The following is a 17,504-nucleotide window of genomic DNA, read 5'->3' as shown; positions in this document are numbered from 1 at the left end:
AGCATATCATTTAATGAATGCAAGCAGGTTAGTTCATTTACATCCTATTCTTTGAAGTCATAGCATCCCTAATTTCAGAAATTGAAAGTAGCACATGATTCCTCTTACACATTGACAGCTGAAAGTACAATCAAAACATAAACTGCCTACATCATCATTAACCAATAACAGAGGATTCCCTAAATAAATAAGGATTCTCATTCACAACAAGCAATGTCATTGTTATTTACAACTATGACAGGAAATTATCTGGGTTTAATATCAAACTAAAAGCTCAGCCTTTCTGTTCCAAAATTGCGTAGAACTTTTCAACTAATAAATTGGACCATAACCATCTCGTCAAGATTTGCAGCAATCTGATTCCTCTCTATAGGCAGAATTACATTTTTCCTAACTTATGGTGCCTTCAAGAATGATTATCATTCTTATAATATCACATGCTCAATTTATGATCTGTTCTTTTTATTTGATCTAGAGCTATGATCACCTTTTCTCTTTTTCCCACTACTGCGACTCTCCTGCTTTCCTTGTTTTTCCACTTTAGTTCTGCTAGATTTCACACTAATGAGACCACCTGAGTTCATCTTTCCACCACCATTTTTCAATGCATTCTCCAAATCACCTTCTTTGTCCTCTATGGCATACTGTTGAAGAAGTTCAGGATTCAGCATGCCTTCCATCTTGGCTTTCATTCCATCCTACGTTTAGTTCAGCACTGTCAGAAAAACAAAAGAAGAGAGCTGTGTTCAAGGAAAAGAGAAATGTAGATAGCACACCTCAACTTGCTTTGCTGCTTCATTGAGATCATCTTCCACGGTTATGTGGTGAGGTTCCAGCTTTACCTGAATACAACATTTGATCATAGAAAGGTTTGTGTCATAAATTAGAAGGAAAAGAAAAATAAAATAATGATCCTTTTCCACAGATCAGGTAGAAACAGCAGTAAGAAAAGGATAATCTAGTTGATCCAGACAAGTTTCTTTCAATCTCTATCTGTATGCTCGCATAGGATTCTCAATTCAATCCATTCACAGACATCTTCATGATGTCTACTAAGTTGTACTAGCTAATAATGCTTACTCATATGATATGGTACACAGTTGACCTTTTGCTCCAGATGTAGTTTACTGAAGCACTTCATCTTACATCACCTAACTATTTACAATAGGCTATGTACCAGATATGAAACATAAACATCTCAAATATTCTCCAATCTGGTATATAATATTCATATTTTATTTGAGCTTACCTCTTTCAATCGAGGTAGAGTTGATAAAATCTCACTAGACGCAATACCGTAAAGATATTTATGGAACTTCTTCATAACCTTTATAAAGAGTGACAAGATTTGTGTTCTTTCCAACTTCATTTGTCCCTGTAATAACAGATCAGCAAGAAATTCAATCCCCAAATGCTAATACAACAAAAAGAAAAAGAAAAACATCTTCACAGGACTGCTCCTACTGATAGACATTCTTAGGAAGTAATCCATTATATCCAACCATACACAAATAAGATCCACTAGGAGGTAGTTCTGAAATTATCATAACACTCTTCTGTGCTCGTGTATGAATTTGTGCAGTTCTTGCATGTGTGAAATATTATCTAACAAATTAGGTGAGAATCAAACCTCAATGTAAGAAACGTTTTGATGCTGCAAGCCAATGCAGAGCAAAACAGAGGCTTGAACATACGACATGGTAATAGGAATCTTCCCACGAAAATATAGACGAGCAAGGATCGGAACAATGTCTAAAATCTGGAGAAAAAGGTAGAGAGAAAAGCAACAGATAAAACTTCTAGTTAGATTTTGTAATAAAAAAATTTCAAAGTTTTAAATATTGATAAGGAAATCTAACTCAATTAGAATGTTTTGCCAATAGAAGGCCACTAATTTTTTTCTTTTGAACAAGAGATGATCATAACAGTGAGGTGGCAGTATTAGGGTCTGACCATTTTATCTGTTGAAGTTAACTCTGGGCTTCAGCAAAGATGGCAGAAGCATAAATTCAATAACTTATTTTCTTGTCTTATTCTTCTTACTGTATATTTACATAACATGATATTTCCCATCTGACTTGCTCCTAGCATTTTCAAAGGCATATGCTCATATATAGGTACGCAACAGAAATTCCCTTAGGGCTTGGAGCTAGGTAAGTCGATAATACAGGCAAAGTATTTTTTGTTTGTAAAAAGACAGAACAGTTTGTGTTATCTTTTGTCTTTTACATCTGCTATTCTCTATCAGAAGGGAAATTAAGAATATATTGCAATGAGATAATATATAAACATTATTTAATATTAGCTCTTACACCTTTAGTGTATTGATTCCAGATACCAAATACCTGACAAAAGTAATTAGGACAACCCAAAAAGGCAGAGGTCCGGGTACCCAGGCATTCTCAGTAAAGCCTCAACCTAATTATGGCAAGTTATTGCTATAAACAAGTCATAGGGAATAAATAGCACTAATCATATCATGATTTTACCAAATGATAATCAACGAGATTTTCAGTATAAGCTTTCAGCCGTTCCATATCATGTGGCGTTATATCAAAGCTAAGTGACCTCCAAATTCCTTCTGTGGATAATGTAGTGTCCATCTCTGTATCCGCATAATTGATTCTGGGATCCAGGACACTAAAAGATTTTGAAGATTAGCAATAAGCATAATTCATGTAAAAACTTGTTAGCAGCTAAAAAGTTTTGATTCTAACCTCATAGCAAGCTTATATTCCATTCCTCGAAAACTATCTTCCAGTAATCTAGCAAATCTTAGCCTAAAATCTGATAAAATCAAACAACCAAGCCAAGAAACACAGGTTAGGGGAAAAAAGTTCAGGGAGAATGGGGATCACATCAATCATCGCAAAATAGGACTAACCTTGGTTAAATGGACCAAAAAAGCCCCACTCATCTGATCCATTGACTTCAATATCATCACTGTTTAATGGTCTCAGGACCATACATGTATGTTCACCAGTTACAGTACTCTACTCCAAAGCAAACCAACAAAAACTTAAATTTAAGTACTTTGTCAATACGTAAATAGTTTGCACAATCACCAGCGGGAGAAAGAAAAGAACAAGATGACAGAACAAGGTTGCATCTTAACTGGAATTTGACCAATGTAGAATGGACCAAATTTATGTTTTCTCCAAAAGCGGAAAAGGTCCAAAGTGAGTCCAAAAGAAACACCAAGATAATGGAGCTTTTCAGGTTGTCGTTCTCGAAGATGCACTAACAAATGAGGAAGGTCTGCCCTTGGCTTTATATTTTCTTCTAGCAAAGAAACCTGTGAGTATAGCATAACAGAAGAATGAGACTCCATGGCAAACATTGAATTAAAGCGAAGTGCAAGGTCCAATGTGAGAAAAAACTTAATATACATTAAAATAATGGAAAGAAGACAAATAACGTTTATGAGACTAGTCATTATTCTACTTTGAACAGTCAGGAAATAATTTATTGGCTATGTTAAACTGTGAACACTCTTCAACAGATTAAAGTCTTGATCCTATTACATAGATGATGTGGGACCAGTGGTTCTACATCAACATATTTGGAATTCAAAGAGTGAAGCAAAAATAAAAGTTATGCTGCAAAATAAACCACAGATCATTTAAGAAAATTTATGAAAATGTCAGCTTTCAAAAAATTATGAAATCAAGCTTAGATTTGTGAATGAACCTTCTCGGCAGCTTCTGTTACTCTAACTTGTGGAGTCTCTATATTGTTCTCAAAATCCACTTCAGAAATAGGTGTCAACTGTCCTTCATAGTACCTGCAGACGGTTAAATTATAAACACCTCTTTAATTTGAGACATTGGATATGACATGCTAAACATTGGATATCTCATTATAATACACATAGATTCATATTGTATTTTCAAATAGAAAAAAGCATTAATTTCGTAAGTTTAAGGCAATGCAGCTATTCCAATTTATCTCTATGAATAAAAGAGAGAGAAAATACTCGAATTTCTCTATCATGTCATCAATTATTTTCAAGTAAAGATCACTAGCGTTTTAGCTTTAGCTTCAACTTCATCATCAATCAAGATGTGCTTCTTGATCTGAAAGAAGCATAATTTGACTGTCACGATATCTTTTTAAGAATGATATCTACACACACTCACATCTACCATATGATTAAAAGTCCAGATTCAACTAATCTTCCCTACATTTAAAGCACTCGAACCTTTGATAGCAAGTCAACCATATTTTTTTCCTGGTATTATTAGTGTACAATAACAGTCCATGCTCAAGTCTCTAACAGCTTAAGCTTTTAGAGCAACTTCTTATTTTTGAAAATGAAGAAAGCAACCTAAATGAATAGATTCTTTGTTAAATTCAATTCACAATCCCGCAAACACCTTATCAATAAGAATTCATCATCACCATCTCAACTTAGGTCTGTGATGAATTGGTCACATCTAGTTCAATAACAATGTTAGAAAAAAGTCAAAGATGCACATACCTCGTTAAGAGTTCCACAGCAGCAGAACCATATCCAAGCTGCATGGACCAAGCAGGAAATATTAAAATACATGACAAAATTCTCAGAAGGGAAAAAAGGAAAAAAGAAGGAACATATGGAATAGAGAACTACCCTCATGGCACTTGGATGGGTGGCAATACGTACGATACGAGCACCTGAAAGGCTGGGGAAAACTGTGTCCCGGAATTGCTCAGAGAATTTCCATGGAATTTGATCTCCAGAGGGTTGATGGCCATCACCTAAGCTTTTCATGGCAGATTTACGAGAAATCTGGCCTTCAAGAGAGACCTGTAAACGTAAAATGACCATGTGACCAGCAGGATCATAAATATAATGTTTACATAATGTCTTAACATTATGAAGATAGTTTATTGTGATCCGAGAAGATCAGTGAAAACAAAACTCAAAACCAAATAAAAAGAAAATTACATATCAAGTTTGACAAAATGAAATGAAGAGAATGTCATTATGTAAGCAATGCATGGATACAAACTGATGTAAGCAATATATTTGAAGAGCAGCAAAAATCTGAGGTAGAGGTTGAGCTAGCAGAGAAGGTAGATATATAGATGAAAACAAACAAGATAGTTGAGAAGAAAAAGAATAAGGGAAACTAGCATCTTTTTTATCAAGTGGCTACTAGATATTGTAACTAGTATAGGATAATTTTTTTCTAAACATTGATATTTGTCAACTTTTTCTTGTCTTAAATTTTCTAAACAGCAAGGACCATGTTAGAAGTTGTATTTATCCCACATCGCTTGGTTACTGGATTGTTATAGTGTATATAAGTGGATTGGGCACCCTCTTCCTTTGAGCTAGCTTTTGGGAATGAGTTCTACCCAAGCCCATTTATCAAGGTATCAGAGCCAGCCTTTTGTCTGTGATGGTGGGTTTGGACCCAGCCTGTTTGCATGTCACACTAAACGTGAGGGAGGGTGTTAGAAGTTGTATTTATCCCATATCGCTTAGTAACTAGCCTGTTATAGTATATATAAGTGAATTGGGCACCCTCTTCCTTTGAGCTAGCTTTTGAGAATGAGTTCTACCCAAGCCCATTTATCAGACCAAAAACACTAATAGAAAATTTTTGAAAAAAAATCAAACTAAATGAAGAAAAGAGAAATCATTGTGTGCAGCAACCATGTGGAATGCAAGAAGTAGATTCAAAGAAATTGACACTTACAAAATCACAATGCACCAAGGAATTAATATATAACTCTACTGTGCCACAATATCCAGAAATTTCTAACATGTCTTGCATAATTTACCTGAATGACACATAAGATGTCAGGGAGTTGATTTTTTGACTCATCAACAGGACCTGCATAACAAGATTAGAGGACACTTATTTCCCACTGAATAAACCAAAATACAATCAGCTCAAAGAGAATTACATACCAAGCAGCACAAACAAATGATGTGCAGGAGCATCAGCCATTAGTTGTAAGTCATTAGGAGAGTTTTTGTAGTGAGATGCAACATATAATGCCATCATTCGCTGCATAATTACGATATATGAGAACCAGTTAACCAGTTTGTATCATTGAATTAAAATATATAACTAATAAAAAATTGTCAAAAAGTATGTTACCTGCAAAAACAACTCACTGTCTTTGTGATAGGAAAAAAGCGTGTCCCGGTTGACATAATAGAGATCGCACTCACTGGGTGGAGGCATTCTAGTAGTAGATAAGAGAGTACATCAATAAAGACAATACAAATAGTTTTAGAAAATATTCTTGTTGAGATGATAGAGGTTTTTGCTTAATGATTTAGTACCAACCTGCTGATATTAGGTATATGATTCGCAACATCCAAGCAAAGTAAAGCATTAAGCCAGGATTCAATTGGATCCCCACAAGCATATCTGATGGACTCAGTGAGCTCTATCTTTTTGAAAAGACGACCTACAGACAATGCAATGATAAGCTCAAAAACCTCCAAAACATATTATCTAAACATATACAGATAATTTATTAGCTCAAGAGTTGTAAAAGAAAACAATTCCAAACAGAAAGCTATCCATGGAGTATAAAAGTAGATCCAATGAGAACAATCAAACAACTGTTTGGTCTAGAAAACTTTAATTAGGTCTTGCAGCAGCCTGGACATATAGTTCAATGATGAAAAAGTTATCTTAATCTTTGCAGAAAAGTGTACTCTTGGTCTTGGTCATCAATTTAACTATGGAGAAAATAAAAAGGCTAAATAACATAGCCTGATAAAATAGAAGACCAAATTAAAAGAGGAACGGGTATTCCTCATATTCTAATAGAGAGCAGGATGTTACATTCTCGATGTCAGTTGGGTGCATTTACATTGACCTTAGGCACTCTAGTCAAAGAAATTTGGTATTTCCATTGATCAAAGTAATGTACACAGGTGATATAAAAAAATTAAAGCCGATCTACTAACAAGCAATGTGCTCATTAGATTTTTGCGTATCATTGATTCATTTAGCAAGCAAAATAATGTGAATTTCATATATACCAGAAAGTGAGCCCTCCACATTCTTGGCAGCCATCTGGCTTTGTTCTTCCAATTGCTGCAAAAGTTTTAGCGACAAAGACCGGCCAGTACCTTCATAGCTTTAAGCAAAAACCAATATAATGCACATATAAGATATTTACTTAAACTAAAACAGATTCCCTCAATATATGTAGTGTATTAATCACTCTTTAAGGAACATGGAAAATCTAACATCCTTGGCGATGGACCTGTAAATTCTTATTGGAAGATTGTTTAAAATAACAATACCCATTCACAGTCGATGAAAGGAAAACCAGGTATGGACCTAGCAGGGACTTCACAACTGGCAATGGAATGGCAGCAGCTTCATCAACAACCAGTAGTTCCACTTGGGAGAGCTTTTCATGCTCGTGTGGCTGTATATACTGCAAGGAAATATAATAAACCACATAGAAACATAAGCAATAACACACATCCTATGGAATATTCCCATGAGAGAGCAAAACATTTAAACAAGAAATCGTCATTTGGCATGAACATGTCGAACCTGAATTGTTTGTCTGTGCTGTTTGTAGATATTGATTCGCACAGTTGCTTTCTTAAACTCAGGATTCGTGCTTTTCACAACATCATAATCAATATGCTCCTGCAATGAAAGGCTCCATTCATAAGCTTATGATGAAAAGTGGATCATTAATATTAGCAAGTAACCAAAGTATAATATTGGAACAAATAAGAACAACTATCATAAAGCAGGTGTATGCAAATACATCAAAGAAAAAAAGAAAAAGAAAAAACTTAAGAATAGGCTTATGCACAATCTTCTTGGCACCTGATACAACATCACAATTTTCATGGCACAAAAGAGATGCATAAAGCTAAATGCACTGAATAAATCAGAAAAAGAAGTCAGAGCTTATTTACGAGCCTATGATACTGCAAAATAGACTGCATATATTCTTGATAATAAATGGTGTCAGATGATAGATGGCCAATTCACATGCTTTTTAACAATCTCTTTGATCTCATAATTTATGTCTGGAATTATTATTATAAGTTAGATAATCAAGATAAATATTTATTCAGACTCATGTACTAAAAAAATAGCATGGCTATTATTACAAAAGACCCTGTTAACGAATGGTTGATGTTTTCATCTTTCCGTCAAGAGAAAGAGAGAGAGAGGGAGAGGGAGAGGGGGAGAGTAAAAAAGAACAGGTACCTTATACTCAAGTGAATCGAAACCCTTGCAGATGAACTCAAATAAAGTTTTTAAGTTTTCAGGGCTGGGTGCAGTTACAAATATATTTGAATATCTGTGTAAAAAGAATTCTCATTAGAATAAATGAAATAAAGCAGGAAAACAAGCACACCTGTTCCCATACACTAGCATGCAGAAACACAATATCCAAGATAAGCGTAGAATGTATAATCCACATTACCCTGCTGCAATAGCTCCGGCAACTGCCAAACCAAGAGCAGCAGATTTCCCACGCCCACGAGCAGCAAGCAAAGCAACTGTACTACGTAGTGTCTTATCCAAAATTGCATCAAGAAAAGTAATGACAGCTTTTCCCTATTCAAAGATAAAGATCTCTGAGCTACTAAATCCATTTTGAACTCTCGACCACTCAATTAAATGAAGTTAAGAGAATAAAAAACCAGATGCTTGCAAAGCATTCTCTACCTGATCTAATGTACAGCATTTTTTTATCAAAGGACCTACAGGAAAATCATCATGTAGTTGTTCTTTCAAATTCTTCAGGTCCCGTTCTGCTTCTGGAAGACCTTCAGAATCCTTTAATACCACGAGAGACAAAAGAAAAAGTCATGTTAAATTTGAATACATCATGCTTCAGTTACTACCAGTAAGACATAAGAATATTAATCTCTCACTATAATGCTTTCATTGAATAAAATCTCAGTTCAAGCTTTTTCCATGATATTACAACACAACCAGGAAAAAATGCAATTTTCGAGAAACAAAATACATAATGAAGGCATTTTGAGACATTTCCAGATCGTAAATGACATGCCCACGACACTAAGAATGTTAAAGAAATCATTACCTCTTTAACAGGGACTTGTAGAATTGACCTTATATGAGATGAAATTGGCAAAATATTCAGTTCATCGTCCATAACCACACATGCTTTGCATGAAGCAAGTGATAATAAGAAACGCTCATTGAAGCGCCCAGCAGCCTCAGAATGCGATTCAGTACGAAACCTCTCATGAACATCCTGAGTTAAGAAAATCTCCAATCAGCATATATTTAACTATGAAGAAGAGGATGTCTTATAAATCTCATCATATATAACATAAGACTACATGAATATGGCCATAATTTTGATATGTTATTACTTGTCAATGTTAATTAGAATGCATTCTTTAACTGTCATTTAATGAAAATCAACATAGTTGTCAAATTATGCAGAAATGCTTAAACTGTGAAGATTCTCACTATGTCTTTTAAACAAAAGCTTGTCTACCCAATTGGACATTTTCTACCAAGTTAATTATGTATGCCCATATAATATTCTATAGAATGCTTAATTCACTGAAAGTTCCCTTTCTCAAAATTTCTCCCTTTTCATGGTTTAGATTTCAGTCTTAATCTAAATCGAACATTTCAAAGGCATTTGAGGTAAAATACATACACACAAATAGACTAAAAAAGTATTATAAGAGCATACAAGCATTGCCCCCATATAACCACTAACTTGTTTCAGGAAGGAAAAGAAGCTATAGAATTTAGTTAACATCATTTGACTCAGAAGTTTTGTCGCCATTGGAACATCCTTCACATACGTTTTTCAAAACCAAGAGATGACTTGGATTTGGAATTGAGAGTGCATAAAAAAAAAACTAATACCGACGACCAAATTTTAGATGTGTCAAACAGATGGGTATGTCAATCCAAGGGTCATCTTCTTTCTGAATGGTTCAGGTTTTGAGTCTGTTCAGGATACCTATCGAATTTGGCTAATGGAAAGGATTCAAGCAAAAAACAAAAGATAGATTTCAGGTAGTTGTAAATTATGAAATTTCTACTACTTATTCTGGTATACAAATAGTTGTCCATATATACAAGAAATAAATTGTTATTCACATACAGGAAAAAACAAAAAAAATGATGCGTATCACCAGAAGATTTTTATTAACCCTCATGTTTAGAAAAGCCAGAACTAAAAAGCTATAAAGTATAAACCAACAAAGGGACATGAATTTATACCATGACCATAGTGTATAGACTGGTCAATGAGGAGAGAGAACGTAGTAGCAAGACAATCAACCCACCACCTTCTACTGTCTCTATAGTTCTAGCCAAGAGATTCGGAGTCAAAGCCTCAAAGTCCTAAAATAACAGAAACAATAATCAACTTACAGCTAACACAATAAAGAAACCAGAAGCTAATAAAAGATAAATCAAGAGAAAAAAAACCTGCAATATGCACATTCCAAAAGTATTCCCAAGAATTCTTTCGGAATCCTTGTATAGGCAATAAGTTAATCCTCCAGTTTCAACAAAAAGTGAAAAAGGGTCGACTTTCTCAGGATCTAGTAATCCTCTCTGCATTAGCTTTTTTATCTGCTTGGCTCTCTTTTTCTTGTGACTGCATAATTAAAAACCATAGACACCCCAATCATTGAATATTAGCAATTAACTTTTTCATAAATATGGTCAGAAATTGTTCCCAAGTACCAACAATAAAGAGAGTACCACGCCATGAGCATTACTATAAATAAAACTACAACAAAAAACAGAGAGAAGAGGGAAATTTAACCTGCTAAGTTCAAGCTTGTCTTTGTAGCACCATAAAACAGTTGGCCTAGATTTCACAACTGACTTACCTAGCATGTAGTGAAGATTCACAATCTGCATAAACGCATCAAACACTTTAAACACTAACAATTTAATAAATAAACTTTCCAATTCTACATTCCAAGTCCCTAAAAACTTTGAACACAAATAAATAAATCAAAAATTAAAGAATGGGCATAGGAGAGTAGGAGAAGTAGCGTGCCTGGTCACGAGACTTGTCACCGATGATAACGAACATAGAACGGTGCCGTAATTTGACGCCATTTTCAATTAGAGTTCTGATACGGTCGTCCACTTTCTTTCTCATTTTCTTTCCTCTTTTGTCCGAAAGATTTTTTCTTTTCAATTACAATGGAAAGTGAACACTTTGAGTTCACTGATTAATAAATAAAATGTTTGCTATGCAAATTTGAGTTTTGAGCTTCAATTAATTTGTTCTGCTCTACTGCTGTTATGTTTCTAGGGTTTATCAGAGGTTTTATAAGATAGTTGTTTTATTTTTTTGAACCGGACCGGTTTGCTAGGAATAGGCAATTCGACTTTGGTATGCTTGGATGGAAGGAAATTTAAGGAAGGGAGTAGATAGAAGGAGAATTAGTTTTAATCGGCAAATAAAATTTTTTTTAATAGGAGTTTTTTTTTTTTTTTTTTTTAAGAAGTTGGAATTGATTACATTCGAAATTAGAGTGTAAAAAATTTTAATTTATTAAAAAAATAAAATATTATTAATTTTCTTTATTTTTATTATTGTAATAAAAATATTTAAAATTATTTTATTTTTCTCTTTTTCTTTAATGAAAATTTTGATATAATCAAACATAATAAGATAAATATTTTTTTCTTGCATCCTTTTTAAATACCTTTCCTTTCCTTTCCTTCCTCTCTTTATTGTCATGCATATAGTGTTAAAGTAAAAGCAAAATGTATTTTTAAGCTCTTAAACTTTTTAATTTTATTTTATTAAATTCTTTAATTTTATTTTATTAAGCTTTTATATTTTTATTCTTAGTTTTATTAAGGACCTAATAGTCCTTAATCAAAATAAAAATAAAAATACAAAAGCTCAATAAAATAACTAAAAATCTCATGAAATATATGGAATAAGTCTTTAATAAAATAAAAAATATAAACATAAAAATTCAATAAAATAAAATAAAAATTTAAAGAATTAATAGAATAAAACTAAAAATTTCAAGGACTTAATAATAAGTTTAACTAAAAATAATTACTTTTATAATAAATAATATCTTCAAAAAGAATTTAAATGTAAAAAAGTAAAATATTATTTTTTTCAGCAAAGCCACCCACTCCCTAACCTAAATACTCGAAGAAACCCTAAATTAAGTTATGAACCCATGATGATCTCTAAACCTAAATATCCAATAAATAATTATATGTCTTACTATAGGTTATAAAAAATATGTAAATCATTTGCAAATTAATTATCTTCTATATTATATACCTAACAATGTGCAGGAAGCTATAAAAGACCCGAAATGGGGAGAAGCAATGAACGAAAAGATGAAATCTCTTCGAAAGAATGAAACCTGGGAGGTTGTAGATTTACCAAATAAAAAAGAAAACCTATTGCATGTAGGTAGATCCATACCATTAAATACAAGGTATATGAAAATGTGGAGAGATACAAGGCTTGGCTGATTGTAAAAGAATATAGGGATAGATTATGCAAAGACTTTTGCTCTTGTGGCCAAGATAAACACTGTTAGAATTCTTATAGGAACATATATGGTAAGAGATAAATACAAGAGATATATACTGTTTAGGAGATAAATAACAAAATAAATCTTCTATACTCCTCCTCAAGTTGGTGCATAGAGATTCTGCATGCCCACCTTGTCTGATACTCAATAAAAAAATTTACTTGATACTGCTTTGGTAAGAATATCGGCGAGCTGATCTTTAGACCGGACATGAGGGACTTCAATTATTTGGCTTATAATTGTTCCTTAATAAAGTGTCTGTCTATCTCCACATGTTTTGTCTGATCATGCTGAACTGGATTATAAGCTATATCACATGCAACTTTGTTATCATAATATAGTTTCATAGGACCAATATGTGGAATTTAGAGTTCATGTATGTAACGACTCGGAACCAGATTATATAAGATATTGTCCGATTTGGCCCCCATTAGCCTCACGGTTTTATCCCTTTGGTGGGTTCGAGAACTTCCTAAGAGGTCCCCTATCCTAAAATTTCTCTCGCCCAAGTACGTGTAACTTTGGAGTCCCTACAACTCCACAACCAACAACCAAAAGGTGCCTCATGCGATTAGTTCCAACTCTTTACATATATGTTATGAACCATTCCCCACCCTATTTTGATGTGCAATTCGATTCATTCATGTACCCTCGTACCTTAGAGTGTTGCCATCCTAGAAGTCTGCCAGAAGCCACTCCTTGTCCAGGCATTATATCTTTATCCCGGTGTCCACTTTATGTCCTCGTTGGACTGCTTCTCTAGGTCAGGCTGTCATAATATAGTAGATTCTTGATCCAAACAACTCACAAACACCTTTAGCCATCCCTCTGTACTCGGCTTCTGCACTTGACCGAGCTACAACACTTTGCTTCTTACTTTTCCATGTAACAAAATTTCCTCCAATAAAAAGAAAAGCAATGACTGGAGTGGGAGAGTCAGAGTCGAAAAGAGGATTTCTCACTTCTTTCTCTCATTCAAAACCGTGCATGAGATTTTCATCTCGCACGGCTCCTAAGTGATAAAAGAAAGAAGATGAGTTCTTCTTTCTTTTTTGATTACTTTCCTCGCGTATGTATAAGACCGAATCTATTCAATTTCTAAAAAGGATTACTAATCCTTAACTTTTCGAGGAATTCTTCATCAGTGGTTGTGAATGACCGATTTTTCTCAATCTTTTTTACCTTTTGGTTCCGTAGGAGCAAGTCAGAAAGATTGAGAAATAGAACCATCTGATTTGATTCGTTCTCAATAGCCATGAGATGATCATCTTAGGTGATCCTTTTATCGACGGATGCTCCTATTACACTCGTAATCTCTGAAGGATGAGAACCAACTATGTAGCATCTCTTTAATGCAGGTCGAAGCATATGGTTGCCCGACTGGTTAACTACTATTAATGAAAATAGTAATTCATTATTCTTAACAATAGGGCCCGGAGACTTCTTGGTTCATCATGCTATTGCTCTAGGATTACATATATTTCGGCTTGGGACGCATTTTATTTGGCAATTTTCTGGATGTTAAATACCATTGGATGGGTTACTTTTTATTGGCATTGGAAGCACATCACATTATGGCAGGGTAACGTTTCACAGTTTAATGAATCTTCCACTTGTTTGATAGGAAGGTTAAGAGATTATCTATGGTTAAACTCTTCGCAACTTATCAATGGATATAACCCTTTTGGTATGAATAGCTTATCGGTCTGGGCGTGGATGTTCTTATTTGGACATCTTGTTTGGGCTACTGGATTTATGTTTTTAATTTCTTGGCGTGGATATTGGCAGGAATTGATTGAAACTTTAGCATGGGCCCGTGAACGTACACCTTTGGCTAATTTGATTCGATAGAGAGATAAACCAATAGCTCTTTCCATTGTGCAAGCAAGATTGGTTGGATTAGCCCACTTTTCTATAGGTTATATCTTCACTTATGCGGCTTTCTTGATTGCCTCTACATCAGGTAAATTTGGTTAATTCTTTTGTGTCATATCCACGAAAATCTCATTTTTCCGATGGATAAGGCGACTTTTTCTATTTCTACATCTAGGATCCGACTTGTATCAGCGACACTATTAAGAAGTGAAATATTATGACAAGAAAAAGTTTGATTCAGCGGGAGAAGAAGAGGCAAAAATTGGAACAAAAATATCATTTGATTCGTCGATCCTCAAAAAAAGAAATAAGCAAAGTTCCGTCGTTAAGTGATAAATGGGAAATTCATGGAAAGTTACAATCCCCACCGCAAAATAGTGCACCGACACGTCTTCATCGACGCTATTTTTCGACTGGAAGACCGAGAGCTAACTTGACGTCCCTCTGACGCATCCGTTATGATTATTTCGTACCCCTCTTTTCTTTTCGTATGATTTTGCTTACTATACCTGCTGTTGTGGCATTATAAACCGTATTGTTACTCTTGCTCCCGTCGGGATAAATCTAACCCCTTCCCCTGTTTCCGCCTACATATATGGGATATTTTAAAAAGTGAACATCTTTCTTAGTGGCGGGATCCGGAAAAAGGATAGGAAAGGTAATTTCACTATATTTCTGACCAGGAACAGGACCTATCACAAGAATATTTTTTTTGTAGGGCGATAACTCTGAAAAGACAGATTTCCCATCTTTTCTTTCATCTCTAGCAAAATACGATTAGGAGGGGCTAATTCAAACCCCCTTCAAGTATCAATTAATATAATAGGAATGATATTAGAAACCTTCACAGTGGATTCAATAGTTGTGGATTCTGCCTTCAAACCTTCCACGAAAACCCCGTCTTTTTATCCTCAATGCACCTACTCCTCTCTGCATCAACAGGAAACTCTGATTCGATAGCATCCACCATACTAAGAGCTCCTTCTTGAATAACCGATTCTATTTTGTAACAACCTTAAAGGCGAATCTATCTAAGGAAACCTAAAACTCCCTTTCTGATCTGAGATTGCTTCCCTCTTTAAGAAGTTCATCTGGATCCTCATCTCGGCTGATTCCACTCAAGCAAGATTCCATAGCTGTGGTTAGGACTTTAGACTCTTCCTACTTCAAGCTACTCCAGGTTTTAAGCTCTCTCATAGCCGGAGTAGGAGTTCATTTCAAACCCACTGACCCGCGGTGCAGGGATAAGCCCATTAAGGTCGTGAAGGCTTTGATCGGGATCAATAGTATATATCATGTCATTGAACAATCAAAAAGAAAGGCACGGCGGCACGAGTTACTGCGCTCCCTCGAAAGGGGTTTAGGGCATATCATCAGGAAAAGAGTGCCCAAGCCGATCTGAGTCCGAGTCAAGCCTTTTTGCCGGGACTACGGAGGAAGAACAGATTCTTCTATATATATATATATATATATATATAGGGAGAGAGAAAGAATGATATATTAGGAGACTTATTGGTTAAAAACAATTGTAGTATTTAAATAGCAATAATTTAAATTAATCTACTAGAATAGTTGTAATTTAAAACAAAGATACACTATTTTTTTATAAAGTCATATATAAATATTATAATTCCTGGAATTTTCCTTTAATAATGATAATATTAATAATAATTAATAAATGAGTTTTTATTTAAATTAATTTTTTAGTTGGTTTAAATTGGAATGATTTAAATGGAATTTTAATGCTAGACAAATCAGGGAGTTATTTTCTATATCCAATTGGTTTGATTTTAAGAAATTAATTAAGTAAATTTTTTGAGAAATAAATTATATTTTTGGCCATTCATTTTTTTCCCAAATGAATATATATAAATTAAAATTCTATATTTGAGAGTTATGGACGAATTAGTAAAGGATATTTTATAAAAGAATTATTGAAAAAAATGGCATTTTAATTAGCTAATAATGTTAAATTTTAATTAAAAAATATTTAGCAGTTGATTAATTAAATTAATTATATTAGGATTAAATTAGAAATTTATTTTGGAATAAGGATTAAAAATATAATTTTATTAATATGGGGTTTTAATGAAAATTTGTATATTTGGTATTTTTGTAATTAAATATGTCGGCAAAGGCTTTTTAGTAATTTTATATTTAAAAGCAAGGGTAAATAAGTAATTATATATTTTCAATAATTCTAATTTGGCTCAAGTTAAATAGTTAGGGGCTTCATTGAAAAACTAAAGAAAAGTTTAAGGGTTAATCAAAAAATTTGCAGGATGAAATTGTTAATAATTAAGAAGTTGAGGGATTAAATGGTACGGAAAAAAAGTTTAGGGACCAAAAGTTGATATGGAAGGAAAAGGAAGAAAAGAAAGAAGAAGAAGAAGAAGAAGAAGAAAAAGGGAGGTGTAAGAAGAGGTGAAGGCTGCTGTGTCGCCATGGCCGGTGGTGGCGAGCTTCGGGGAGATGCACGAGGCCAGGGGGCAGCAGAGGCTCCAACAGGCGATGACGGTGAGAGAATACGAGAAGCGGCAGCAGCTTTCTTGCCGCCATTCCGAGCACTTTCAGCGTCTAATGGTGATGTTCTTGGGCTCAAATTGTTCAACAACTCTGAGGCTTTCTTTTCCGATCATCGCCACCCTTTGGGGCTGCTGAAATTGCAAGATCCGACGAGGTGAAAAGAGTAGGGGCAACCGAAGTTTTTGGCTTTTCTGGTGAGGGTTGGCCGATCGGATGGTATATCCGGACTCTCCTCAGCTCAAGCTTTCCAATAGCACCGGTTTCGTGGCGATCGGACTCCATTTAAAAATCGATGGCCGAGATCGTCCGTAAATCTCTCTGAATGATCGGGGGTCGGATCGGAAGATCAGAAGCTGGAATCGTCATCAGCGCATTGTTTCGAGTCCGTTGGTGCATTCAGATCGTCGATCGGACTTCGGCAGCTCGAGGCGAGTCGTCCGAGCGATCAAGCGTCTCGGTAATTTTTCTGGCCCATTGATTTTAAAATTTATTGGTAAAATTTATATGATTATTGAAATGAGTTGAGCCTTAGAAATATTGTTAGTTAAAATAAATTATCGGACTGTCTGCCAATAGTCGTGAT

General features: G+C 34.5%; 1 protein-coding gene across 1 annotated transcript; it reads right to left on the bottom strand.

Moving 5' to 3' along the window:
• Positions 1-125: 125 nt before the first annotated feature.
• Positions 126-11,567, bottom strand: LOC8271859 (RNA cytidine acetyltransferase 1). The gene is made up of 26 exons (XM_048376492.1): positions 11,002-11,567; positions 10,762-10,853; positions 10,419-10,590; positions 10,209-10,331; positions 9,043-9,216; positions 8,661-8,771; positions 8,416-8,549; positions 8,196-8,289; positions 7,521-7,619; positions 7,262-7,398; positions 6,995-7,092; positions 6,288-6,411; positions 6,096-6,183; positions 5,903-6,002; positions 5,773-5,825; positions 4,613-4,789; positions 4,481-4,518; positions 3,691-3,784; positions 3,116-3,295; positions 2,885-2,993; positions 2,718-2,787; positions 2,490-2,640; positions 1,631-1,759; positions 1,250-1,375; positions 777-842; positions 126-698 (listed from the first exon to the last, which is right to left on the bottom strand). Exons 1-26 carry the CDS (start codon positions 11,104-11,106, stop codon positions 447-449), a joined length of 3,096 nt encoding a protein of 1,031 aa, XP_048232449.1. The 5' UTR covers positions 11,107-11,567; the 3' UTR covers positions 126-446.
• Between the last annotated feature and the right edge of the window lie 5,937 nt (positions 11,568-17,504).

The sequence above is a fragment of the Ricinus communis genome, chromosome 7, assembly GCF_019578655.1.
Source record: "Ricinus communis isolate WT05 ecotype wild-type chromosome 7, ASM1957865v1, whole genome shotgun sequence".
Taxonomy (NCBI): Eukaryota; Viridiplantae; Streptophyta; class Magnoliopsida; order Malpighiales; family Euphorbiaceae; genus Ricinus; species Ricinus communis.
The sequence above is the reverse complement of the archived record's forward strand: the minus strand, read 5'-3'. Positions and strand labels throughout refer to the sequence as shown.

Excerpts from the sequence above, each read along its gene's own strand:
- LOC8271859 (XM_048376492.1), bottom strand. The coding sequence starts at position 11,106 with ATGAGAAAGAAAGTGGACGACCGTATCAGAACTCTAATTGAAAATGGC. Across the intron at positions 2,788-2,884 it reads TTTTGGTCCATTTAACCAAG|ATTTTAGGCTAAGATTTGCT; the intron begins GTTAGTCCTATT and ends TGATTTTATCAG. Across the intron at positions 699-776 it reads AAGCAGCAAAGCAAGTTGAG|GATGGAATGAAAGCCAAGAT; the intron begins GTGTGCTATCTA and ends AACTAAACGTAG.